This window comes from Apodemus sylvaticus, chromosome 18 (genome assembly GCF_947179515.1).
Source record: "Apodemus sylvaticus chromosome 18, mApoSyl1.1, whole genome shotgun sequence".
NCBI lineage: Eukaryota > Metazoa > Chordata > Mammalia > Rodentia > Muridae > Apodemus > Apodemus sylvaticus.
The window spans coordinates 70,721,062-70,748,163 of record NC_067489.1 but is presented as its reverse complement, the minus strand read 5'-3'; the positions used below and the strand labels follow the sequence as shown (position 1 = coordinate 70,748,163).

Genomic DNA, 27,102 nt, shown 5'->3' with positions numbered 1-27,102 from the left:
GACAGTTCCCGCGCAATCTAAGCTACACTGGCTGAATAGAGATCATCGTTCAGAGCAGCTTTGCCCCTAGATTTCCCGGGAACTAGAAACTGGGTTTGTGGGTTTCCGAGTGGGCAGGAGCAATGCTACCGAAGTTCACTTGTCAGTCTTAACATGACCAATGACTGTCAGTGTCCCCAGTCACACAGCCCACCGCTGGTCCTTACTTGGTCAGCAGCCTGGCATGCAGTCCTCCTTCCTGTAAAGAAGAACGAAGTGTGTCCATCACACAGGCTTCCTGGCTCTGTAGCCTTCACAGGGAGCGAGGAAGGGGGTCACTGAGGTGTAGGACCTGGGGCCTGGATGCAGGGAGGGCTGTAGGCAGGACTGGACATTTCTGGGGTGTCAGACGCTTGTGGGGGGACAAGCAGCAGGTGGAGCTGATCTCAGAGCCTGGGACACTGGGGGACACAGGCTGCTCAAGCACAAGAGCGTCAGGTCAGCAGGGCTCAGTCCTGTGGTGTCATATATTGGGGACCTTGGTTATGAAGGCTGCATGGCAGAGTCTCTAGGGATCTTGGGAGTTGTGTGTGTGTGTGTGTGTGTGTGTGTGTGTGTGTGCACATTCAGAGGCATTGGGGGGTCTCCCAATATCTTTGAAGGTCTCAGGGGTGTCTTTAAGAATCATTGGATAAGCCAGGCGTGATGGCACACGCCTGTAATCCCAGCACTTGGGAGGCAGAGGCAGGCAGATTTCTGAGTTCGAGGCCAGCCTGGTCTACAGAGTGAGTTCCAGGACAGCTGGAGCTACACAGAGAAACCCTGTCTCGAAAAAACAAACAAACAAACAAACAAAAGAATCATTGGGTATTTCGGGGTGTCTTTGGGCATATGTGGTTGAGGGTGAGGCACTTCTGGCCTCTGTTTGTGGCTTTCATTCAAAGATTTTGGTAGACTGGTTCTTGCCACCATGCCTGACCACGTGGAGGAAGGAGAGAGTAAACTCTTGTCAGCTGTCCTCCGTCCACCTGTCTGTCCTCCCTGCTTCCAGAATAGTCCATGTCCCAATGTCTTGAGCGGAGACTGCTGGAGCCTCGGGAAGGGAGACTGCTCTTGTCATTGTGTCCGACAACTGTCACCCAGGGTCATGAGTCCTGGTTCATCCACACGGGGCATCATATAACAGACACACGCGTGCGGGCTGCTGGTATGGGACTCAAATTCCCGGGCTCTCGATCGGGCTGGGCCTGAGCTCTCCCAACTGCTGAGCAGGGAACACATACAAACCCGGCTACCAGCACTGGCCGGCCCCCGTTCGCCCTTTCAGTACCAGGGTCCCTGTATCCCATATCTCTGCCAGCCGGGCCATGTGGAGCCTCCACGGAGGTGACATCCCCAAGGGGGTCAAGGACAGAGCTGGTCACCGGACCCAAGCCCTTACACAGCCTAGCCACTTTCTCCTCTAGGACAGTGTCTTCCTGGGTGGGGTTCCTTCTGATAGTGTGGCGTGTCTGCCTCAGGGATACAGATTCGGTCGTCACACCCCAGCACCCTGCCTTCCATTCCCTGAGCACACGCCGGCCTGGGCCTGGTTCCCACTGGTCCCTGGACTGCTGGTTCCTCGGTTTACACCAGCGCGAGGCCCACACTTCCAGTTCCCCCTTGAGCTTCCTCTTACCCAGCTGCTCCACAGCCGCAGGGTCTTAGCTCCTGCTGCCTCGTTGAGGACTGCTCCTGCCTGCCTGCCAGGTATTTATCAGCTGTGTGCTCCTCCCCTGGGTGGTCCCCACAACCATTCTCCAACAGTCAGCTAGAGAAACTTCCACAGAGCATCTGTGGACCGTTAGGAGCTTGGAGAATTAAGGACAGATTTTAAGACTCCATGACAACTCCTGGCTATGCGTTGAAGCCCTAACCTTAATGTCTCCTTTTCTCGGATGCCTTCCGGGATCTGACCCTTTTTTTCTGTCTTGCCTCCATGCGGGGCAGAGAGGGGTCAGATTTCTGATCACTGTCCAGTTCTGACCTTTTTCAGGACCAGATGTCCCTTGAGGACATGCCCAGAGCCGAGGCACTGTTGGTTGGATGAATATTTGCAGAGCCCAGCAAAGGTCAGGGATAGGGTGGAGGGGAAGCGGCAGGCTGAGGGGCTCAAGGGTGGGGTCACAGCAAGAGAGAAGTGGGACAGCATGGCCCCTCCTCCTCCAGTGGGAGGCCAAGGCTGCCAGCGGGTTCTCTGCAATCCCCTCCACTCCTACATCCTCTCCTCTTCCCCAGGCGTGGGGCTCACAGGTAGAGAGCTTCAGGAGAGGTGAACCCCAAGCCCGTCCCAGGCCCCTGAGGCTGCGACACTGTGAAGGCCTCAGGCTCGGCTCACACGGGGTTGGGCAGTGTAGCGTGAGGAGCGGGGTCTGCAGGGAAGATGGCCAGAACTGGGTTGAGGCGGATTCCAGGACAAGTCATTGGCATATGGTTGGCTATGTTTTGGTCCGTGGGAGTGCTGCAGTAGGTTGGAAGGCCAGGCGGTGGGGGGCGGGGGTGGGGTGGGGTGGGAAGGTATTTTAGTCTTGTGATAGGCAGGTGCGAGATGCACCCATTTCACAGACCAGCAGTTGGAGGCTCAAGGACCAGGGACCAGGGAAACACAGAGAGAGGTGGCCAGCCAGAGACCATGTCAGAAAAGCCTTAAATGGTTGGGGTGTTTTATTTGGGTTTTATTGGGTCTCTCTATGTAGACCAGACTGACCTCGAACTCACAGAGATCCACCTGCCTCTGCCAGATGAGTGCTGAGATTAAAGGTATGAGCCACTTTAATATAGCTTGGTTTGAATTATTAATCTGTATTTGTTTAAACCCACAGTGTTCAACTTACGTGTTACCCCACAGTTGCTAGAATGGGGAGCACCAGAGCCGGGTGGCTGTGGTCATGTCTCCTGATGCTGTTGGCCACACTCCGCAAGTCAGGGAGTCAAGATCCTACCTGCACGGTTTACCCAAGCAATGTAGACTGGAAGCAGACATTTAATGACACCTGCCTCAATTTCAGTGGCCTTGGCCTGTCCCTGCCGTGGAGCCAGCCCTTGCAGGCCAGCAATGCTCACGTCCTGGACCTGTCTGACAATGGCCTGCACGTGCTCCCTGGGGTCTTCTTCTCCACCATGGAAAAGCTGAAAATCCTGATTGTCACCCACAACCCGCTGGACAGTGTGGACAGGTCACTGGCCCTACGCTGTGACCTGGAGCTCAGGGCAGACTGCAGCTGTGGGCTAGCCTCCTGGCACGATATCCGCCTCCGCCAGAACTGCTCCGGACAGCAGCAGCAGCCGCCGCTGTGTCTACACCCGGCCACTGCAGTTCCCAGAAACCTCTCCACCTTCCTTCAGGTCAGCTGTCCTGCTGGCTGGGGCCCGGGTACCATTGGCGCCCTTGTTGCGGGTTCTATCTTCCTGGCTTTGGCTGTCAGTGGGTCTGTGCTGGCCTGGAGACTTCTTCGCCGGCGAGCTAGTAAACAGAGCCTCAGCAAGGCCCAGAATTCACACGATGTCCCCAGAGCAATGACAGACTTCCTGCCAAGGTATAGCAGCCGGCGACCTGGCCCCAAGGCCCCAGACTCGCCGCCCAGTAGGTTCACAACGGATTATGAGAATGTCTTCATTGGTCAGCCTGCGGAGGACTGCTCATGGTCTACAGGCAGGTGAGTGACCCCGGCTCCCTGTACACAGTAAGCAATGACTCTGCTCTAGCAGGACAAGAAGGCATGCCCCTGTCAGAGGCAGTGGGGATTACTGACTACTTGGGGAGTTGGCCTGAGACAGTCAGCTGGCCTTGTGCAGGCTGTGTGGCCTTGTGCAGGCTGTGTGGCCAAGTAGCATCACATGTTCAGATGAGGGTTGTAGGCCTCGCCTTACCTCCAGGTGCAAGGGTGAGAGTCTGGAAAGTTTCCAAGGAGTCAGCCCCCTACTTGGTGAGCTGTAAACCCAGCCCATACCTCTGGAGGAAACAAGGCTTCAGGTCAAGTAGAGCTTGGCAAAGAGCCAGCAGCCCAGTCTCCTGTTGTGGATGTCTGTGTCCCCACGCTATAAGGGACACCTGCATCTCCCTGGTGCACATGGGATGCACAGCAGGTTAAGACTGGATAAATGAGTAAGGTTGTTGCTCCCACTTCTCTTCCTGGCCCTGGGTGGAGGCAGAAGGATTCTGTGTTGGGGACAGAAAGAGAGAGAGAGAGAGAGAGAGAGAGAGAGAGAGAGAGAGAGAGAGAGATGGGAAATTTGTGATTCGCCCTTGGGGGTGCAGACCAGGAATAGGGACGGGAAGTTGGACTGGAAGCTGAGGCAGGGGATTTGGGTAACTCTGTTGCTGGGAAGAACGTATGCAAATGAGATGCAAATATTGAGAACGGGGAAGTGGGAAATGACCCGTGTGGGGGATGGGGAAAGTCAGCAACTTAGGCTGAGCTAGTCTGTCAGGGGGACAGGAGAGATGGCCCCACCCTAGGCCCTGCTGAGGGTGGGGCTCCCTTCTTCATATCCATTCAGGGCTCACAGAGCCTGTCACACCCAAAAAACGTTAAAAGTAAACTCAGAGTAGGGCTGCCCGCCCAGACATCCGCTTCCCACCATCCAGGCCCGCTGGGGTGGGTTGGGAGATGTAAAATCTCAGGCTACCCTGACCCTGTCTCAAAACACACACACAAACATAAGAAGCTGAGTTCTGGAACTGGAGAGGAGATATCAGGGCACACGAGCACCCACACACGCATATATGCACACAGGCGTGTGTGCACATGCATGCACAGACACACATACATGCACATATGGATGCACACTCATATGTCCACACACACACACGCGCACACACCAGCACAGACACACACATGCACTCACATTCGTGAATGATTCATGCGCACAAACGCACACATGCACACACATAAATGCACGAAGCATACATGCACATACACATACAACACACATGCACTCATGCAGGTGCGCACACACACACGCATGCTTGCATGCTCACACACACATGCACTCATACACCTACACAAGTGCACATAGACAAGTCAAATCAGTTGTGTGTTTTTCACACTTATATTTTAATGGTGCTGAGTCAGTGACCTTCAGAAGAGTGGGGGTCAAACACTGAGTTGGAAAAACTGGCAGGAGCAGAGCAGTATATATCTTTGAGTGCCAGGCCAGCCTGGGCTACACGGTGAGATCCTGTCTCTGGAAGAAGGGACAGACAGGCTCCAATCCTGGCCAGGGCTGCTCCCTGTCTCTCAGCCTCAGTCCTGCGCCTCTGATGTCCACCTGCCTCTGCAGAAGCCGCCCTTCTGGGGACAGTGACTGCTACATGAACTACAGGAGTGTCGACCAGGACCCTCAGCCCGTCTATTGCAACCTGAAGCCCCTGGTGCGGGCCCCACCGGACGACCAGGAGTGTGTGGTCTCATGGCGCTGAGCCGGGTCCGGCCAGTGGGGGAAGACACTGAACCCGAGAATCCGCCTCCCGCAGCCCCCACGGCCCCGCACACTCTCTCAACATCACAGGGAGGACACCACCACCCCCAAAGCGGAAAGAGGGCCAGAAACCCTTCTGTGCATGCAGGTGATGCTCAATAAAAGCTCTGGGCCTCGTAGAGCAGCTGGCTCTGAGCAGGACAGACCGGTGGTTTCCGGAGAGTCCGAACTCCATCAGAATTCACTGTCCTGTCCTCACTGTCCGTCTGTCTGCCTGCCCCGCAGCCTCCCGCCGAGACTCCACACCGGTGCACTGGAGGCTTCCCTGGCTGTGAGGATTCGGGCGAGGGGGTGAGAGGGAGGGGAAATCGCCGCCACCGCCGCTGCCGCTGCCTCCACCTTCCTCCTGCCCCTGTCCCTTCTGTCGCTCCCCGCTCAGTGGGGTCGGACTGAGCCTGCGGGAGGCTAAGCAGCCCGCGAGGGGTGCAGGGGAGCGAGCTTCTGGCGGCAGTGTTACAGCTCTGAGGGCAGAAGCTCTCAGACAACGGGGTAATTCCCACACGCCTTCATTCCTCCTGGATAGGATTCTTATATACAGTTCTGGGGTGGGTCAGGGTCTGACAACAGGTGCTTCCTGCTGGCTTGGGGATACCTTATCTCCATGTGGGAGGGCTTGGGGTGCTGCCGATGGCCGCAGTCCTCTGTAGGGAGTGTGTGTGGCTAAGTGACAGGAGCCAGGCTTCCTACCGTCCTTCAGGGTTCAAACCTGAGCTCAACCTTACACACACGCCTCTCACAGCCCACGCAACAACCCCACCTTCTTTCCTTTTTCTTTCCTCTCTCTCTCTCATTTGTTTTTGTTTTGTTTTGTTTGTTTTTTCTTTTTTCTTTCTTTCTTTTTCTTTTTTTTTTTTTCTTTTTCTTTTTCTTTTTTTTTTTTTTTTTTGGTTTTCCAAGACAGGGTTTCTCTGTGTAGTCCTGGCTGTCCTGGAACTCACTCTGTAGACCAGGCTGGCCTCGAACTCAGAAATCTGCCTGCCTCTGCCTCCCAAGTGCTGGGACTAAAGGCGTGTGCCGCTACCACCTGCCCCGTTTTCTTTTTATAATGGAGAAGTGTCATCAGGATGACTGTCTCCTGTGCTGGGAACAGTTTGACACTGACCCGTGCCCTGATTGGCAGCGATCTTTGCAATGCTGTTCATCTGCTGCTTTAGAAACTGAATGGGAGGAGCTGGAGAGATGGCTCAGAGGCTAAAGCACCAACTGCTCTTCCAGAGGTCCTGAGTTCAAATCCCATGGTGGCTCACAACCATCTGAAATGGGATCTGATGCCCTCTGCTGGGGTGTCTGAAGATAACTACATATGCATAAAATAAATAAATACATTTTTAAGAAAAAATAAAGAAACTGAATGAGGCAGGTTGCCAAGAGAAACAAGGCTCCAGTGGCGAGTATGGGACCAAGGAGGGGAAACCCTGGCTACCAAGGGGTCAGAGTGCCAGGGGGAGGGGTGCTGGGGTCAGAGCGCCAGGGCAAGGGGTGCTGGGAGTATAGCATGCCCGGAGGTTCCCCCGGAGCTCTTTGAGCTTTTGTATATCTTGTTCTACCAGCCCAGATTCACTGACATAGCAGCAGCATTCCTCCCCCAGCAAAATGCAAGTCCCCCCTTGTGCAGCGGTCAGCAAGTCCGGGGTTCTCCACCGTGGTTTTGGAGAGCGACTGCTGCTTAGGAGGTGACCTGGCCTTGAACAGACTGAAGGCCGACTGTAGTGGAAGCCATTGAAAGTGCAAGTTCTTCAGGTTCATAGAGCCTTGGAAGGGGTCAACACAGGCACCTGTCCCGGAGGAGGGCAGCAGGGTTAACACATGCTGATCTGGCGATGGCGATGCCATCGACACGTGGAAGATGGGGTTTCGCCCTACAAGGCAAAGAGTGAGGGGTTCAAAGAGAGGGGTGTGCTGATATTATCAGTTTTTATCTGCAGAGGACTGCCCACGATGGCAGCTGTGAGAGCATACGGTGAACTGACTTTCTTGTGTTTTCGCCTATTTAGGCTGTAACCCATATCAAATGTGCGTATGTGTCTACAGTGACAAAACATATTTCTGTCTGCTGAATTGGGAAGATGGCTGACATCATTTGTCATAAGGCTTTGGATTGGAGGCCTCGGGTCGGCGCTCATTGTTTGTAAAGCTGAGGAAGGAATGAGGGACGCACAAGAGGAGCGTCTTTATCCTTTGGAGTTGAACAAAGGGGATGTGGGTGAAGCGTGCGTGAAGCCCCTTTAGGTGTGTGTGTGTGTGTGTGTGTGTGTGTGTGTGTGTGCTCACTCAGTGGAGGCCATGAATGTCCCATTGAGGCGGTTTGGAGAGCGAGTGCATCTCCCTCAGATATGGGACCTGGCAGGGGACTGTGAGATCCGACATGGCTGCAGACGGGGAGGCCCTTTCCTGTAGGAGGACGGAGAACTGTATGACTAGAGAGGAAGAGGGCTGGCGTCTAGTTTGATCTTGACAGCCAGGGGAGCAAACTGACAGCGTATACACCGTCTGAAAAGAGGTGAAGGGGGCCTTGGCGTCTTTTAGAGCTGGATAGATGGCATATAGTTCTTTATATTGGTGCGAGTGACAAGGTAGCTCTTTGAATTGGAGGATGGGGTTCATCCTCAGGGAAGTAGTATATAACTGTGGCAGCCCCCTCTTTCCCCCATCTTCCCCTATTGGTAAATATTGAGGGGCTCCTGCTATGAGACTGTACTGGCTGGTTCTGTGTGTCAGCTTGACACAGGCTGGAGTTATCACAGAAAGGAGCTTCAGTTGGGGAAGTGCCTCCATGAGATCCAGCTGTGGGGCATTTTCTCAATTAGTGATCAAGTGGGGAGGGCCCCTTGTAGGTGGTGCCATCTCTGGGCTGGTGTTCTTGGATTCTATAAGAGAGCAAGATGAGCAAGCCAGGGGAAGCAAGCCAGTAAGAAACATCCCTCCATGGCCTCTGCATCAGCTCCTGCTTCCTGACCTGCTTGAGTTCCAGTCCTGACTTCCTTTAGTGATGAACTCCAACATGGAAGTGTAAGCTCAATAAACCCTTTCCTCCCCAACTTGCTTCTTGGTCATGATGTTTGTGCAGGAATAGAAACCCTGACTAAGACAGAGCCCTTTTGAGAATAGTTTGGGGGGCAGCCATCGCAACAGAGGGAGAGCAGAGGCCTCTATCAGGATAATGGTTGTCAATTTGTTCCGGGAATCCTATCAAGCTGATAGCAAAGGGGGAGTGAGTTTTGATTAGCCACTGAATGTCGGAGAGGAAGACGGGGTGAAGAATGTCAGGATCTTTCCCCAGGGTTTTCAGGGCTCTATCTCTGCCATTTTTAATCATGCAATCCAGTGCATCCACCTTATTTAAAATTTGGGGTGTACTACCCATGGGGTGTGGAGCCATTCCAGTACCCCCTAAGGTTGGTAAAGGGCTCCCACAAGTGTAGGGGTAGAGTTAGAGATGAGGAGCTGTGTAGGTGTCGTTGGGTCATACCAAGCAAGAGCAACATCTTCTAGGGCTGCACTGACAGAATCTAGGGCTCAGACTGCCTCTGGCGACAGTGTTCTCGGGAAGGAGGGACTTTTGTCTCCTTTCAGGAGGTTGAAGAGGGGTCAGAGGGTCCTTGTAGGAAGGGGGAGTCAGGGCTGAAAACAATTGAGGTTGCCCAGAAATCTCTGGAGGAGGCAAGGGTTAATTTTTGAGGGAAGGGTGAGTTTGAGGGGGCATTTTGAGGTAAGGCAGATCTCTGTTCCTAAAAAAGCAATGAACAAAATAAGTTGAATTTTGTGAGGGACTATTTTGAATCCTAGGGCAGATAGGGAAGGTATTAGTTGGTCTTTAAGTTGGGAGGGAAAGGGGAAAGAGTCTCCCTTTACTAAAATATCATCCATATAATGGGAGATATGAGTCCTTTGTCTAAATAGGTTTTTTGTTTTTGTTTTTTGGTTTTAGTATAGAGTAGGGTTAATCCAAGGCATGGGATGGGAGTTAAGGGGGTAGTAGAGGCAAAGAAAGGCAGAGAGAGGGAGAGAGTAGAGAAGTAGAGGCCAGCCATGACCACGTGGAGAGAGGGGGAGGGGAGGAGAGCCCAAGAGGGGGCAAGAGAGAGTCTGAGAGTGAGAGAGGTAAGAGAGAGATTAGAGCGTAAACAGGGTATTAATGCGGTGGCTTCAGCCTCCTGACCAATGGTTGGGCTGTTCTTTTGCCATTCACAGCAGAACAGTCCATTCATATGGTGAGGCTACGCCAGAGTTGTTAATGGTGGTACTGAGAACGCAAAGTCCTCACAGTCTCAGGGATGGAGAGGGTCGGAAGAGCATTGGTCTTTGTGTCTATTGCTAACAGGGGGACATTGGCAGGGATGGCTGAGATATGGGGTAGCCCTCTTTGTGGAGAGCCCCAGACTCGCATCATCTTGTTAACTGCCCTCAGATGGTGTAATAACCTCCAGCCCCCTGAGGTCTTTTTTATAGCACACACAGGGTGGTCCACGGAGTGTGGGAGGGCAGAGGTGCAGCAACAGCTGTTCTTCTGCCAGCTGTGTGAGGACCTTAAGTGTCTCCCTTGATAGAGGCCACAGTACGATCCAGATGGCTTCATTGATGAACCGATCAAGGCAGAGAGCATTAAATCTAACAGCGGCGCCTAGATTTGGGGGTGATCTGGAGGAGGGTTTTTAGGGTCTCCTTGGGTATTACTTTCTTTATAGGTAATGTCCTCTATCTTGATGTCTATCTTTCTGGTTGGGTGGTAAGAACCACCTGTAAGGCTTGTAAGAGATCTCTCCCTAGAATGTTGGTGGCTACTTGAGCCACCAGGGGGCGTATGAGGCCAGTAGCTCCATCCGGGGCTTCCGACCTGTAGGCCTATGTGATGAATGTGTGAGAGACACACCCTAAGCCTAGGAGCTGGAGCCCAGGGGTCAGTGGCCGGTCACACGGGATCTCTTGCTGCCTTAAAATTGTCCTGTCTGCTCCAGTATCAATAGGGCACTTGAATGGTTTATCATCTATTTTAATGGTCAGTTTCGGATGGGAGCCTTCTGAGATGCTGGACACACACCCACAAGGCAGGAACAGCTGTCCCTCTTACAGTCAGGGCTGAGGGCTGCCCCGGATGAAGTTTAAAGGCTTCAGTGGCTTACCCTCCTTATCATATACAGTGGAACAGTATCTCTTCCAGTGGAAACCTTTTCTGGGGTAGGGACAGATTTTCCTAGAGGGACTAGAATCTGTTATGGGGAGAGGGTTTTGTGGGCATTCATTCCTCTAGTGTCCTGTCTCCCCACATTGAAGCAGATTCCTTGTGTCTTTACTGCTACAAATGCCTGAAGCACGGATGTAATCTGGTGTGACACGATTCCTGTATCCCGGGTCGCTACAATCCACCTATTTTGGTGTTCTGCCCGGAGCCCCTGGCAAGCTAGTCTGGATTCAGAAGTCATGCCTTCCCACACAATGGTTTTAAGAAGGAGGTCTCTGAGCCGGGCAGTGGTGGCGCACGCCTGTAATACCAGCACTCTGGGAGGCAGAGGCAGGCGGGTTTCTGAGTTCGAGGCCAGCCTGGTCTACAGAGTGAGTTCCAGGACAGCCAGGGCTACACAGAGAAACCCTGTCTCAAAAAAACCAAATCCAAAAAAAAAAAAAAAAAAAAAGAAGAAGAAGAAGAAGGAGGAGGAGGTCTCTGGCTGTGGGGTTTAGCTCTGAGAATAAAATCAGATATGGGTTCTCCAGGCTTTAATGGAGGGAGAGCAGGGAGGAGACAGTGGAGTGAGCTTTCCTACACTGGCAATAGAAAAGTCATCCCATGCAGGGTGATGGTGGTGTGCATGCCTTTAATCCCAGCACTTGGGAGGCAGAGGCAGGCGAATTTCTGAGTTCGAGGCCAGCCTGGTCTACAGAGTGAGTTCCAGGACATCCAGGGCTACACAGAGAAACCCTGTCTGGAAAAACCAAGAGAGACAGAGACACACACACACACACACACACACACACACACACACACACACAGAGAGAGAGAGAGAGAGAGAAGAAAAGGCATCCCGCCCAAAGACTTCATTAAAACCTCCTGGGTGTCGCCTCTGCCCTGGTTTTGCCTGACTTGTTGATGGCCTTCATCTGGAAATAAGGCTTCCCGTTCCAAAAACATCGGGCTGGGCAGTGAAGAAGGGCAAACAGCTGTCCAGTCTTGGTGTGTGCTTAGCTTGGCCCTGTGGCTCTGCAGGAGAGATTTTGCCCAGGGTGCGCGGATGCAGTCTTCACACACTGCCCGCCTGAGTTCTGTAGGTCTGAGGCTTGGAGTGGGTACCAGCTGAGCAGTTTAGTTCGACTGTGGTTGGTTTTACTGGGGAGCACTCGAGGGTTCGGGGTTCTAATTCTGTCAGACTCCTGAGTCCCATGGGAGGCGGAGCTTCTTTGCAAGAGTCTGTTGAGTGGTAGAAGGATGGCGAAGGGACGTGGAGTTTGGGGCGGGGCCATTTATCTACACATTTTGTAGGTCTTAGAAGGGGGACGAGCGATGCCACTCCCTGGCTGGATGGGGTAGGGAGGCAGGTGGCAGCTCCGTTGTTTTTGTAATGGAGCCTTGTCCTTGAGTGGGAGAGTGTGGGGCAGGAGGAGCAGACGGTTTATTTAGCATTTCCTCCAAGGCTTAAGGAGGTAGGGGTGGGTGGGTGCATTTTATTTTCCTTATTAGTTGGTTAATGGCCGTGAGATCTGAAATAGAGTGGATTTTAGGACCTCGGTCTTTGAGCTCATCTGACTGAGGGGCTCGGGAGCTGAGGTGCTATCAGCCTGTCCTGGTTCAGATGGCCCTGTGCGTTGCAGCTGAGATTGGCAAAAAATCACGGGAGAGGGTTTTTCCTTCTCGGGTATCTCTGTTTTTGATGAGAGAAGTTACTCAGGCCCATGATTCCAGGCTACAAACGTTGTCACTGGCCATGCATGGCGCTATCTGAAGGACTTCCTCCCCAAACAAGGAGGCTTGTATTTTGGCTATTTTTATTCCAAGGGATTTTAGTAGGGCACACATCTCCCTGGTCTGGGGGAGGGACTCTTTTATGTGCTGGTGAGTTGCCCGTGACAGGAAAGAGGAGTGACGCTTTGCCCAATGGGAGCATCCCTTTTCCCTGCTGGGATCCGCAGAGCTCCAAACGCCAGCCTTCCCGTAGATGTGAGAAGTGGCAGCCGCCCTGTGGCTTTTAAATGGCTGCTGCTGCGTTAGCAGGTTTTCTTTCTGCTTTAAGGAGAAGTTAGATAGTTTTTGCTTTGTCAGAGGGACCTTCAGCCGACACCAGAGAGCAGATCTGGCCGGGAGGCTTCAGTTGCCACTTCAGCTTGTCCACGCCACGGCTCTGACTGGAAGCACGGCAGGAAAGGACCGGCTGCTGTCTCGAGTTGGGCCTCATCTTCCCATGGTATCTCTGCGTGCAGTTGTGGTGCTGATCCTGCCTCACGTGGTCTCCAGATGTGGACCTGTGTACTGGAGGCTTTCCACAGAGATTTCGGGGCCAGCCATGTGCGAGGGTTCCACCCTCCCCTTACTCACGTCATCCCGGGGGCCCTGCGAGGTCACAGCACTGCCTTTTCATCCATTCTGCCCCCCACCCCTTCTCTTCCTTTCCTCCCCCAACCCCTACGACTCCCCAGCCCCAGATCCTGGGTCGGGGCTCCACACTGGGTGGCTCTTCCTGCCTCTCCGTGTGCCCCTTTTCCCTGTCCTTCCCACTAGGGGTCACTGCTGACCAGACAGAGTACACTTAACGCCCCTTCTGTGCTGTCTTGACTCCAGATTGTTACCTTGACAGAATCTGGAATTAAACCCAAAACTGGAGACCACACATACCTGTGAGTGATTTCTGCTGTATCTCTGACTCTGTGTCTCTCTCTGTCTCTGCTCTGTGTCTCTGTCTCTCTCTGTGTGTGTCTCTCTCTCCTGAGACAGGATCTCTCTGTGTACCCCAGACTGTTCTGGAACTCACAGAAATTGTTCCGCCTCTACCTCCCAAGGGCTCAGACTAAATCCACTTCATGTCTGGACCTTGGAGAGAAGGCACCTTCCATGCTTTGACCCCAATTTTTTTATTTATTTATTTATTTTTGAGACAGGGTTTCTCTGTGTAGCCCTGGTTGTCCTGGAACTCACTCTGTAGATCAGGCTGGCCTCGAACTCAGAAACCTGCCTGTCCCTGCCTCCCAGAGTGCTGGGATTACAGGTGTGCACTGCGATCTCAATTTTTTTTTTAAGTGGGAAGGCACGCCTTTAATCTGGGCCCCTCTCTCCTGCTGGAAACTTAGGACAATGGAAGAAAGAAGCTTTTGCTCTTTGCCTGCTTGTCCTTGCCTTGCTTGCACACCCATTCCTTCACTGGCATTGGAGCCTACTTCAAGACTCCAGCACAGACTGAAGACTAGTGAGATACCCAGTCTGGTTGACGGAGCAATGACTGGATTCTTACACTTTTTATTCACAGCTAACTACTGTTGGGCAATCTGGACTGCAGCCTACAAGTCATTCCAATGACAGCCCCCCTCTAGAATATACACATTCTACATCTATCTATATCTACCTATATATAGTATGCGTGTATGTATGTATAGATTCATTCTATAAGTACTGTGAATCTAGAAAACCCTAATAATATCAAGGCCCAGAGTTCAGGTTGTTCCAGGAAGTTATGACACCTCAAGCTGTTCCAGGTTCCCTTGAACCCCAACCTAGTCAGAGGCCCCTCTAATTCTGGGATGTTCGGCCTGGTTTGAAGGAGAAATGAGGGGAATGGCCTTCACTTCAGGGAGACCTAGACGGGAGCTGCAGCAGACTGCAGCAGCGAGCTACGGACTGTGCTCCTTTTGCTGCTCCAACATCCCAGGACCACCAGGCACTGGCTGGTCCCTCTCACACCAGCTGTCAGTCAAGGAAATTCCCCTCAGGCTAGCCCAATGGAGGCCTGTCGGCTGTTCCTCTCCTCAGGTAACTAAGGAAACTGATGCTAGGGAGGTGGGTATCAAGGCGAGGTCACCGAGACGGTTATAGAAACCAAGCTCATCTTTATTAGCAGAGTTTTAAATAAATACAAAATCCATCCACCCAGCCCGACCCCAATAAATTAATAATATTAATAAATACAAATATAAATAGCATCCTGGAAGGGGAGTGTAGACGAGGAGCGGGGGCCGGCGCTCAAGCACAGTGGCAGCCCCGGGCCACCAGGTCATCATAAGTCTGCAGTGACACGCCGCTGTCTGTCCTGTGCATCAGAACCACCGGGGTGTAGCTGGAGGGGACACAGCACGGGGCAGGCACCCTATCAGGCTGCAGGCCATGCAGACGAGCTTTGATCTGAGCATGCGTATTCGCCGAGCGGTAGAGGTGAGGGCACTCGCCTACGCACATGCTCAGTTGCAGCTGGCGCGGGGACAGCACCCAGTCGCTCCAGCCCAAGTCCTCGAGAGTTGCCTGCATAGTCTCCAGGTGACAGCAGCGCCCGGGACCCAGCGGGCACGAGTCTCTGGTGTGCGCATGCGCGCTTCGGCGCCCCCTGCCGGCGGCCGCCCGTAAGTGCACTTCCAGCCGCGCGCCGCCAGAGGGCAGCACGGCCAGGTCGGAAGGCATCGTCAGGCGCAGGCGCAGTGCGGAGGCACGGGGTCCCTGGCGGCTAATCGCGCGCTGCAGGGGCCTGGTGATGTCCCAGGGCCTTGTCGACGGCGTCAGCAGGAGCAGTGCTCGGTGCACGCGGTAGGCCTCGGGGAGACCCTGAGTCAGCGACGTCCGGTTGACACGGAGTAGCAGCTGACCGTGGGACCCCAATCGCACTGCAGGAGAAACCAGAACACGGGTTACTCACGTCTTCAGCAAGTGTGCCACGCCCACCGACCACAGGGCCTTTGCACAGACGTTAAACATAGGCAGGCCAAGGTCTCTCAGTGTAGCCCTGGCTGTCCTGGTAACTCCATGTAGGCCAGGCTGGCCTCGAACTCACAGAGATCTGCCTGTCTCTGCCTCCCCGCCCCCCAGTGCTGGGATTAAAGACGTGAGCCACCACCTTCTGGTTAAAAGTTGATTTCGCTCTTGGCGACCCCAAGCCTCTGAATACAGTGTTCTAACAAACAAACAAAAGTTGATTTTCTTTAAAGCAGGGTTGGTGGCCTACACCTGTCCTCCCAGAACCTGGGAAACGGAGGCAGAAGGATTGCTCTGAGTTTGAAATCGTCCTGGGCTACAAAGTTCCTATCGGGAGGAGAGGGAGGGAGAGGGAGAATTAAAACTTTGGAACAGGTTCTCACTATGTAGTCCCAGCTGGCCTTGAACTCATGGCAATCCTCCTGCCTCAACCTCCGGAGTCGTTAGGATGGTGGGCGTGCGCCGCGCCACCACATCCGAGTGTCGCTTTGCGGATCGTCAGAGAGAGTGACAGCTCGCTCGCTCGGATTCACACAGCGCTGGCGGACTTGTGGGGGCGTGGCCCAGCCTGCCTGCCCCGCCCCCGCCCCGCCCCCGCCCCCTGGGCCCGCCTCCCGCGGAGCCGAGGCCCGGGATCCTCCTCCCTCCCCTCCAGGCGACTGTCACTGGTTACAGTAGCAGACTCTTTACCCGCGATTGCGTCAGATTCCCGATCCAGTTCCCGCAGGTTCCCTCGCCTCCCTACCGCGCTCCCCCTCCTCCCTCCAGGACCCTCCAGTGTCCTCCGCACTCGAGTGCTGTGCATCTCCAGGAGTGACCGTGACCTCTCTGGACATCATTTGCCCAGCTCCGGCCTGGGAACGGTCGCCCTTCCTACTCTGGCTGAGCCCACTGCACGGGGCACTGCTGGCAACTCCAGAGGTCACAGCAAGGGAAACTGAGGCTCAGAAGCTGGGCTGGACCTCGTGGACTTGAGTGTGTTGGGTAGAGCTTGGAGACGGTGTTGCTGAAGTGGGGCCGCAGTGCTACTCACCCTCTGGACTGAGGATCCGGACAGCCGCGTTGGGGGTTGGTCCTGAGTTCGAGTCCTCCCGGCTCCGGTTGGCGTGCAGCCGGCTCAGCATGTCCTGGAAGCGACCCCGGAGCTCGGCGGCGTTGAGTTGGGACTCCGGGCGGGCGCGGCGCTGCTCAGGCATCGCCAGGGCGTCCCCGTGCGGTGGCCGCGACAGCAGCAGCAGCAGCAGCAGGAACCTCAGCTGCGAGCCGCCTGGAGGCTGGTCCTGGAGCGCGGGCAGGGCCATGTCGCTGGTGTCGCCTGTGGCTTTGAGTTGAGCCCTCGGCGGCCGCCTTTATACCCCCTGGACTCTGTCCGCCCCGCCCCCGTGTGCGGTGCCAGCTCGGGTGACCAGGCTGATCCGGGCGGGAATCCCAGGGCTCCGCAGGGTGGGGGGCGGGACCTCCCAGCCCAGGAGGGAGACCGCGGTCCGTGACCTGTGAGGGCTGTGCGTCCCCACAGAGCATGTGATGGAGTCCGGAATGAAGTTCAAGTGGCTTCTTCCTTCCTCTTGGGACCAGGGCTCCCTCCCTCTCCCTCCTCCCCCCAGCAAAGGTGAAGACAAGGCAAACCTAGAAAAGGCAAGTTCAGGCAAGTCACGCTAGGCCTCGGGGTTCCGGGAGCGGACTCTACAGCCTTGCCCAAATGGGCAAACCAGGGTGTACTACACCGATTCCGGGTCCTCTGCGGACTCCTACTGATCCCTCAAAACCCCGTGCGAACAGCGCTGCTTCAGGGACCGAAGCTACGAGGTGACAAGTGTTCGCTCACACACACCCTGCCCTGTGCCTGCCTCAGTATCCCCAGACCAGAGGTTCCTCTTGGGGAGAGAGGCAAGAGGCAATCTGCTGTGGGCCTCCTTACAGTCAGGAGGCGGCAGGGGGCTGGAGGGTGACAGCAGCTGGTCTCTGGCTCGGACAGAACATGGAGGAGAATGAAGGTTCCGGGAGCCCCGCCCGTCCGCAGCAGCCTGGCCCCTGAGCGGGTAGTGGCGGTAGTCAGGGCCTCCAGTGAGGCAGGGGTGAGCAACAGAGGTGCGAAGCCCAGGCTGACCCCAGAGCCTCCTCCTCAGACCCAAGCCCCACGCACTAGGCCCCTCCTCCTGCAGGCGATCGCCCGGCCCTGCCCCCAGGATCGCCCGTTTGCTCCAGGTGACGTGGGTGACGCTTCAAGATCAGCGTGGAGAGAAGTAGCCCCGCCCTCAGACTCGCAGCTGTGGGTAGTTTTGAGGTCACTGCACCCCGTGAGGAGGGGCAGCGTGGTGGACACCCGGCCCGTGAGAGGGGGGTCCTGGGATTGTTTTCATCTCTGACCGTTTTCCCCCCAAATTTAAGTCTCAACAGAGTAGGATTCCAGCCGCGGCCTGGATCATCCTGCGACCTTCCGGCCCCAGGCCTCAGTTTCTCTGTCTGTGAAAGGCTGCTGTGGTCATCTACATCTTCAGGGTGAGGGTACAGCGGGAGCGGGGACGGGCGTACGCTACAAATCTGAGGGACTATCCCTCCTCCCGTGTGACCTTGAGCAAGTTCCTCAGCCTCTTTGCTACGAAGCAAAGGCCAGGATCAGGAGTCACCTTTCTCCTGTGTGGGAGGTTGAGGCAGGACCATGGGCCACAGGTGGGGCACTGGGGGACGGCCCAGGGTCCCTTGGGATGCGCTGGGGCATGGGTTCTGTCCTCCTGTACCCCACCTAACCCCACAGGCCAAGGACACAATTAAGCCAGCCCAGGTTGCCTCTCTGGCCCTCCGTGTCTTCCTGCGATGGGTCCCATCTTTCCTAGCATAGGCCCCTTCAAAAGAGCTGCCGGGGCTTCCTGTTTAGGATTTCACGTCACCAGGCATGTGTCCCACACACACAACACACACCCACTGCTGTGTGTCACCAACGGTACCTCCAGCTTCATCCTGTGGGGTCACCACAGGCTGTGGTAGAGAACTACAGACTCCCGTGTGACGTGAGCACACAGTAGGTGCTCAATAAATGCCCCTTGACGCCATTCAAACTCACTGCTGCTGGTCGATAGGCCCAGGCCCTGAGTCTAAGGAAGGGGTCGGGCTGTCATTTGGGGATTGAAACACGTATGTCAGAGGCCAGGGGTCCTCCAGGTCCATAGCACTCTCGCTTTATAAATCCAAACCCACAGTCCCCCTGCCTCAGACTCCTGAGTGTCAAGATGACAGAGCTGCCAAACTCTTCCTTGATCTGTGTCTTTCCACCCTTCTTTCCCTGTGGCGACCGGACATCTGTCTCTTTAAGACCAGGATCAGTCAGCCATCCACTGTATTCTCGGAATGTTCTCCAAAGGGCTGCACACCAGCAAGGCTCCATGGGTGCCCATCCTCCCGTGAGCACCATCACCCCAAATACTGATTTCTGGTTCACAAAACTCTGGAATGTGGCATCGTGCCAACTCCGCCCCTCTTCCCTTAAAATCCTCGGCGGATGACCTCACAGCCGTCCCGGGCTACGTAAGGGAGCAGGGTACCCGGCTGTGGGCCGCCAGCCAAGCATGACTTCACCGGGCTGGGACCCTGACTTCCTCTCCAGAAACAGCATTCCTGGGTCCGGAGGCCACGCTCTGGGGCAGAGGTGAGCTGGGACCACGCGGGGCCAACCGCACCCTTGTCAACACAAACCTTCCTGCCCCGGGGACAGCGCCTCGTGATCCCTGCAGATCAATCTGAAATGTCCCCAGAGGCCAGAGTAACCCGCCAACCTCATGCCATGATGACCTCGGGTAGTCAGGGAGTCCTGGATCGTCTCTGCTTCCGGATGGTAGCTGAGGCTTGGATGGTGCTGCTAGCCCAGGATGGACCAAGTAACATGATTAAATTCTCAGCAACAATGTTGGTTTCAAGCAGTCAGAACTCAGATAGGGCAAACTTCTGAAAATGCACATGACACATGACAAAGTGTACTACTTATCTACTTATGTAATACAGACATCTCCCCTATCGAGTTCTAGAACATTTTTTTGTTGTTATTTTTTGTTTTTTGGATTTGGTTTTTTCAAGACAGGGTTTCTCTGTGTAGCCTTGGCTGTCCTGGAACTCACTCTGTAGACCAGGCTGGCCTCGAACTCAGAAATCCTCCTGCCTCTGCCTCCCAGAGTGCTGGGATTACAGGCGTGCGCCACCCCCGCCCAGCTAGAACATTCTATCCCATAGAAAGTACGGACGCTCCCATCCTGCGCCCCCCACACCCCTCTGGCCCGCCAGGCTCTTCCAAAGCTGGTGCTGCGGTGTAGTGACAATTTTGGTTTCTTTGAAAAATAGAGAAATACTCTCAGAATGTCTTCCATTTTAACCCCAGGTGTGGGCTACAGGACAGCTTCCACATATGGTCCCTGACTCTCCAGAAACAGCATTCCTGGGTCCCAAGGCCACACTCTGGGGCAGAGGTGAGCTGGGACCACACCACAGACTGTCCACAACAGCCGACTAGGATTTGCCCCGTGCCCTGGCAGAGGCGTGATTTTGTAGCTGAAGCTACATTTGGACTTCTGGGGACAGGCCCTTCATCGGGTATATAAATGCTAGGGCCCAAGAGTGGGTTTTGAGTTATTGTTATTGGTTGTGGTTTTGTGCAAAGAAGAAACAAGAAAAATAAATTAGCTATCGTGACCACAGGGGTCAATCTTGCTCCAAGGAACTCTGTGCCCCTAACCAGCAGGAAGTAGTTGCACAGCGACCCCGCCCTATTCCTCTCTGTCCTCTTCTCTGTCCTCTCTAGTGTTAGGGGATTAGAAGGGTGAAAGAAAGAAAGACCCCGAACTAGCCAAAGTCCCGCTACACTGACCCTCTGGGTTCTTTTGCCCGCTCTGTACCCTCAGAGTGACACAGTGGCCGTCCCTCTGGGGTTTGAAGTGTCCGGCCTTCCTCCAGCCAGGCCACCATGAGTGTGAGCCTACTCCTCCTATGCAGGGCACCTTGAGGGGGAAAAATGCTGTGTCATGAGGAGACGGAACCGGTGCCTGCTGCACCTGTGAAAGTACTCAGGCGCGCAAACAATTCAGAAAAACAGCCCCTAGGAGGTGAGGCTGGAGGGCTGGGGCTCGGCTGGGGCTCAGCTGGGGCATGGGGGGTACTGACCTAACAGCCCAGCTTAAAATAGACTAAATAGAAGGCCGGGGCTCACTTGGTACAGTGCCTAGAACTCAGTTTGAAGGGTGATTGTAGCTCAGTAGATAGGGTGCTTGTATCTCAGTTAGAAGGGTGCTTTGAGCTAGGTAGGTCTCAGCCCTCCAGAAATGAGCTACAGGCCTTCTGGCTGGTGGCTAAAAGCCAGTGTTTCTCAGGAGCTTGTGAATCAGGTCTTCTGTCCCCAAAAGGAGGCCTTATAATCCAGTTTGCCCACCCGAGCTTGTGCCCTCTTGCACAGCCCTGGCCAGGGACAGATTTCTTTCTCTCTGCTCTGCACTCTTCCGGATGCCTCTGGATATACCCTCCTTCACCCACCATACAAACCTACCCCTTAAGGAAACAGCCGTTCAGCATTTCTAGATTGTACCCCTTGCGTCCTGTGCCGTGTTCACGGCTCAGTGGGTAGAATGCTTGCCTAGCAGGCACAAGGCCATGGGCTCCATCTGCAGCACCACATAAACCAGGGTGAGTCCTGCACACCTGTCACCCCGCACCCTAGCACCGAGGCTAGGCTCGGGGGTCAGGAGTCCAAGGTCACCCTTGGACACTGAGTGAGTTAGAGGCCAGCCTGCCCTACATGGAATGGTGTCAAAAAAAGGGAACATCAGAAGCTGGAGGCTGAGGGTCCCTGCGGCCCCGCCACATTGTTGGTTATGTTCATTTTGTTGAGAGCATGTCGGGGTCCTGCATGCATGTCTGTGCACCGCATGGGTGCCTGCTGCCCCGCAAGAGCAAAGTCGTTGGGCTCCCGGGGCTGGAGTTACACTTGTGGGAGGGGAAATTCAACCCGGGGCTCTGCAGGAGAGCGGGAGAGCGGGGAGAGCGTCTTATCCAGCAGAGAGAAGGCTTGCGCTGTGTCTGACAGCCCACCCTGCTCCACCTGGCTCTGTGCAAATAAAGCTCATGTTTCCACCAATCACAGAGCAGCCATCATGCAAAGCCCTCAGGCCTTGTATCTCCTCCTGTGGGCGTGGCTCCCCTGTGGACTTAACTAAGGGGGCAGAGAGACAAGGATAGACCAGATGACACAGGACACATTGCAGGACATACTGCAATGGACTCACTGGCCAGCAATGTAAACAAATGAGAGAGCCCAGTCTCAGAGTGGAACTTCAGTGATGGCTCACTGGTTAAGACTGCCTACTTACTGCCTCTGCTGGGACCCAGGTTCGGATCCCAGCACCCACAGGTAGCCACAACTGGCTGTAACTGCGACCCCCTTCATGCCTCCATGGGCATTGTGCATGCACATGGTGCACAGACATGCACAAAACACTCATCAGATAAAGTAGTAGAAAGAGATAAAGACAACCGCTACCTAAGTCGTCTTCCCTGGGAGTGTGTGCCCAGGACACTGCGGTGCATTTCTGTGAGTCCAAGACCTAGAGATTGACTCAAAGGAAGTAAACGGCCAAGGCTGGCAGGGACGGGAGGCATCCGCACGCTTATACTTTTATTTGTTTTCTTTTTATAACTTCTGGCATTTGGAGAAAATCTCTGTAGAAACATTAACTCCTCAGGGCAAAAGGATCAGAAATATCCCTGACCAAAGCCAGCTGGGCGCAGCCTGTGGCCTGAAAACTTCTCTGTGACAGTGGACCCTAGAGAATCTGTGACCCTGTGACTGTGCATATTAGCGGGCAGCATGGCCTTAGGAAGGCACCAGAGCGGCCCTGAGCGGCCGAGGGCTCCCTGGGATGTGCATGCGCCCTGGGCCTCACGGTGGAAGGAGAGAACGCACTCCCGAAAGTTGTCCTCCGATCTTCACATGTACGCCATGGCCGTTTGCCCACAGGCCTAATAAATGTAAGGAAAACGTTTGTAAGTTGTAGGCAGCTCAGTGAGTTGGGTGCTTGGCGCTCAGGCGGTTAAGGATTGACTTCAGCATGCACAAGGCCTTGCCAGTTCTGTCATAGCAGATGGGTGTGGCGCTCTCCCGTCTCCTACCTCTGGAGAAAGGAGGCAGGGGAATCACAGGCTCATTCTCAGCAGGCTAAGGCCTGGAACAAGCATGCAATGTTTAAGAGAGCACTGACTGCTCCTGCAGAGGACACAGTTAGGTTCCCAGCACACACACACACACACACACACACACACTTCAAATGGCTCACAGCCCCTGCAGCTCCTGCTGCGGCACATCTGACACTTTGGGCCTCCGAGGACAGGTGCACTCCTCATGCCTCCTGTGCACAAATCTCCGTGCGCAGAGCAGGCCTTTCACCGACAGCACGCTCGGGCCCGGGGAGAAGACCAAGAGCTCTGCTCATACCGAAGGCTCAGTTCCTCACCTTTACACCGCCACAGAGTCTCACCTGTAGATCAGGCTAGCCTCTTTCTCACAGAGAGCCGCCACTGCCTCCCGGGTGCTGATGTGTAAGTCCATGCCTGTTGTTGCTCTTGCCTTTGCTTAGGTGTTTGGATTGTTTTTATAAGAAAAGATTCTTCTTATGCAGTCAACTTCACTATCCTCCTGCCTCAGCCTCCTGCTCCTGGAAGTTGGGATGACAACCCTCACACTCAGTAGCATATCAGTTACTTTCTTTTACCTTTGTGTATCTACTGTGTGGAGAGGCACAGGCCGCAGGGCCCATGCACAGAGTCAGAGGCCTCAGGGATGGAGAAGAGGAGGCGGTGGATATCCAGTCAGATGTAGGAGGCCGTGGATATCCAGTCAGATGTAGGAGGCCGTGGATATCCAGTCAGATGTAGGAGGCACACGGGGAGGAACGAGGAATGTATGGGAGGGACACGGAGCGGATGTGGTTAACAGCCTGATGACCTTGGCAGGAGACCACAGCGGGCCCTCCCTCCCCGGACCCTCACCGTGACCTTGTATTTCTCAGTCTATAGAGCCCATCTTTATGGACGGTGTCACATGGACTTTACAAAGAGTTTCGATGTGATCGCACCTGAGCTTTACAGCTTTAGTTTACCGAGTTTTTCCTGGGCATGCGGAACTGAGTTAGTTATTACCAGAAGTTTTCCATACATTGTGTTTATACATGCCTAAAATAAAGCATTCAGAGTCAGACTCCCAAAGTTTGAGCCAAGTATAGAAACACCCTCTGCCTCCACACTCCCGTCCCTCGACAATCAGTGCTGAGCTGGCCCTGTGGCTGCAGAGGCCCCACAGTGAGCAGGTGTGAGCCACCCAGATGTCCCACATGCGACAGAGGGACACCTACACTTCCCCAGGGCACACAGAACATTCTCCAGGGGTAAGCGTGAATCAGACCATAAAACAAGTCCTAATAAATGTAAAAATAGCAAAATCATAGGAAACATAGTCTCCAGTTTCAACTGAACGAAACCAGCAGAAGGCGTGGGGGCGCATGCGCAGAACCTGGCACCGTGGAGCAGAGGTTAGAGATCTGGAGTTCCAGGTCATCTCCAGCTACTTAAGGAATCTGAAGCCAGCCTGGCCTACCTGAGACCCTGTGTCAAAAGCAGGGAGAGAGTAAAACATTCCACAATACGTGTATGGTGCGAGACCCTGGAGCAAGAGCCTCGGGAAGTCACAGGGCCGACTGGGAAGGATTTAGCCATGAATGAAAACAAACTCAGTCCAGGTGTGGTGGTTGCACACCTTTAGCCTCAGCCCTTGGGGAACAGAGGCAGAAGGATGTCTGTGAGTTGGTGGCCAGCCTGGTCTACATAGGAAGCTTCAGGCCAGCCAGGGCTACACAGAGAAACGCTGTCTCAAAAACAGCAGCAACTGGCCTGGAGAAATGGCTCAGCAGCTAAGAGCAGGGACTGCTCTTCTGAAGGTCCTGAGTTCAAATCCCAGGAACCACAAGATAACAACCATTCGTAACAAGATCTGACACCCTCTTCTGGAGTGGCTGAAGACAGCTACAGTGTACTCACATATAATAAATAAATAAATCTTTAAAAAAAAAACCCAAACAAACCAGCAGTGACCAATTCTCACTGGGAATCTCCGCTGAAGGCCATTTGGTTTTTCAGGACTCTTTGCAAGGGTAGCTGGGGTGAATTTGCACCAAGATAGCAGCGTAGTCACCACAGTTCCATCTTCGTTGCCCTTGGCCAAAAAACACTCTAACCTGTCTCCGAGTTCGAGGCATTCAGCAAGCGGTGACAAGGCAGAGCCATCGGAAGAGGACACCTAACTTCCATGACAAATACGGAAATGCGATATTAGCGGTGGAGCCATCTTTTGTGTTTCTACATGGACATATTCAGTCACACAGATTGGAACCTGTCCCCTGCTGGCAGAGTCACCCCAAAGGGATGGAGAGATCAGTAGTCATGCCAGCTATACAATAATCAAGGAATTGTTTCAAAATCAACTCATAAGTGAATGCCACGTCAAAGAATCATGTACTCACTAAATGATGGCAGATTGAAGAACAAATAAAGAAATAAAGTACTTTGAAATCTTAAAAAAAAAAAACAGCAGAACAAACATGTAAGGTGCTGAATACAAGTGTTACAGGTGACACAGGTGACATGACACAGACGTTAGAAAAGATCTGTGCCTGACCTCCCAGAGGAAGAGTGAGAAGAAACTGTAACGACCCTGTGGAGAACGGCAGTATTGGGGAAACAGCTGTAGGACTGGAAGCCTGGGGTGCCAGGCTCATGAGTCTGAGGCAGGAGGATCAGGAGTTCAAGGTTATATATACTGACAGAGGCAAGCCTGAGCTACATCAGACCCTGTTTCAAAAACACACATCAGCTAGACCAATCCTGACGAAAAGGAGAACTTACAACATAAATTATAACTAGAGTTTTAACTAACATCATGGAGACAGACAGGGAGCCAGCACTACTGACTCTAGGTGAGAACGTGGGAAACCCTAAGGCCGTAGGGAAAAAAATCAGGATGTAGCAGACGCAGCCCTGGAAACGCTCACTCGCTACCAATGGGACTCAGGGCAAAGGGAAAGGTTTCCCGAGATGCTCTAACACACTGAGCTAGGATCACAAACCAAAATTCTAAAACGCCAGGCATAGCCTGGTGGCCACAGCTCCAAGCCCAGCACCCAGAAGCAGAGGCAGGTGGATCTCTGTGAGTTGGAGGTCAGCCTGATTGACAGAGAGAGGTCCAGGGCAGTCAGCTACACCCAGGGAAACCCTGTCTCCAAAACAACAAATAAAAAACAAACAAATCTAAAATCTCAGTACCTGGATTTACAGCAAATACAGGGCTGGGTTTGATAATCAAGATTCTGAACTCTGGGCTGAGAATCTACGTTAGCCGGGAGAGTGCTTATAGATCAGCGGGGAGCTTGCAGCTGAGTTGGGACAGTGCTTGCCTTGCACCTAGGAGGGACTGTATACAGTCCCCAGCCCTGTATGACTGAGTGTGGTACACCCTTGGCTACACATTAAGCTCAAGGGCAGCCTGTGCTACGTGAAAACCTGTGTCACAGAACAAAAATATTGAAATTTCAAAAGCTACTTAGAGGAGCTAGAGAGATTGCTCGTAGGTAAGTGAGCACCCAGCTCTCTGGGACACACTTCAGGTCCGGTAGCGGACCCCAGAACTTAGCTCCAGGGGACCCAGTGCCCCCCTCCTGGCCTCTGCAGGTACCTGGACTCACTCTCTCTCTCTCTCTCTCTCTCTCTCTCTCTCTCTCTCTCTCTCTCTCTCTCTCACACACACACACACACACACACTCTCTCTCTCTCTCTCTCTCACAGAATTACAAATGAAGTGAGTTCTAACATTTTTCTAATATCTTGAGGTCTATACTAAATAAAGAGCTGGAGTCACTAATCAAGAATCTCTCTGGGGAAAAAAATCCCAAATAAGAATAGTTTACTGGGGCTGGAGAGATGGCTCAGCGGTTAAGAGCACTGGCTGTTCTTCCAGAGGTCCTGAGTTCAAATCCCAGAAACCACATGGTGGGTCACAACCATCCATAATGGAATCTGATGCCCTCTTCTGCTGTGTCTGAAAACAGCTAAGTGTACTTACATAAATAAATATTTTTTTTAAAAAAAAGAATGGTTTATTGGTAAATTCTACAAAACACTTATGGAAGAAGTAATGTCCACTCTTCGAACTCTTTTGAGAGGAGAATTAGAGACTCAAATGGAGCCACCGTTGCCCATCTTGCTTCCATTTCATTTGAGACAGGGTTTCAGCAAGTAGCCCAGTCTGATCCAGAACTGGTCATCCTCCTGCCTCAGCTTTCCAAGTGACCACAGGTGTGGGCTGCCACTATTGCTTCTTTTCTTTCTTTTTTTTTTTTTAAAGATTTATGTATTTATTTATTTATTTATTTATTATATGTAAGTACACTGTAGCTGTCTTCAGACACACCAGAAGAGGGCATCGGATCCCATTACAGGTGGTTGTGAGCCACCATGTGGTTGCTGGGATTTGAACTCAGGACCTCTGGAAGAGCAGTCAGTTCTTTTACCCGCTGAGCCATCTCCTCAGCCCCTATTGCTTTTATTTTCAAGCTAGAAAAGATACAGGGTGGCACAGAGCAGGGATCAACACCCCCACCCTTATAAATGCAAATGTCCTAAAGCAGCCGCCACACACCACATCCAGT

General features: G+C 53.5%; 2 protein-coding genes and 1 pseudogene across 7 annotated transcripts; 2 read left to right on the top strand and 1 right to left on the bottom strand.

Moving 5' to 3' along the window:
- The first annotated feature begins 1,611 nt into the window (after positions 1–1,611).
- Lrrc25 (leucine rich repeat containing 25) lies at positions 1,612–13,313 on the top strand. 6 transcript variants are annotated; one of them, XM_052162663.1, is made up of 3 exons: positions 1,612–1,728; positions 2,841–3,674; positions 12,749–13,313. In XM_052162663.1, exons 2-3 carry the CDS (start codon positions 2,875–2,877, stop codon positions 13,215–13,217), a joined length of 1,269 nt encoding a protein of 422 aa, XP_052018623.1. In that variant the 5' UTR covers positions 1,612–1,728; positions 2,841–2,874; the 3' UTR covers positions 13,218–13,313. The 6 variants fall into 6 exon arrangements, with proteins under 6 accessions (XP_052018623.1, XP_052018622.1, XP_052018620.1 ...); XM_052162662.1 differs by lacking the exon at positions 1,612–1,728 and adding an exon at positions 1,830–2,090; XM_052162660.1 differs by lacking the exon at positions 1,612–1,728 and adding an exon at positions 2,161–2,290.
- A 1,205-nt stretch (positions 13,314–14,518) lies between these two features.
- Gdf15 (growth differentiation factor 15) lies at positions 14,519–16,961 on the bottom strand. Its single transcript, XM_052162674.1, has 2 exons — positions 16,410–16,961; positions 14,519–15,288 (listed from the first exon to the last, which is right to left on the bottom strand). Exons 1-2 carry the CDS (start codon positions 16,675–16,677, stop codon positions 14,657–14,659), a joined length of 900 nt encoding a protein of 299 aa, XP_052018634.1. The 5' UTR covers positions 16,678–16,961; the 3' UTR covers positions 14,519–14,656.
- Positions 16,962–23,904: 6,943 nt separating this feature from the next.
- LOC127668519 (cytochrome c oxidase subunit 7B, mitochondrial-like) lies at positions 23,905–24,839 on the top strand (annotated as a pseudogene).
- The last annotated feature ends 2,263 nt before the right edge of the window (positions 24,840–27,102 follow it).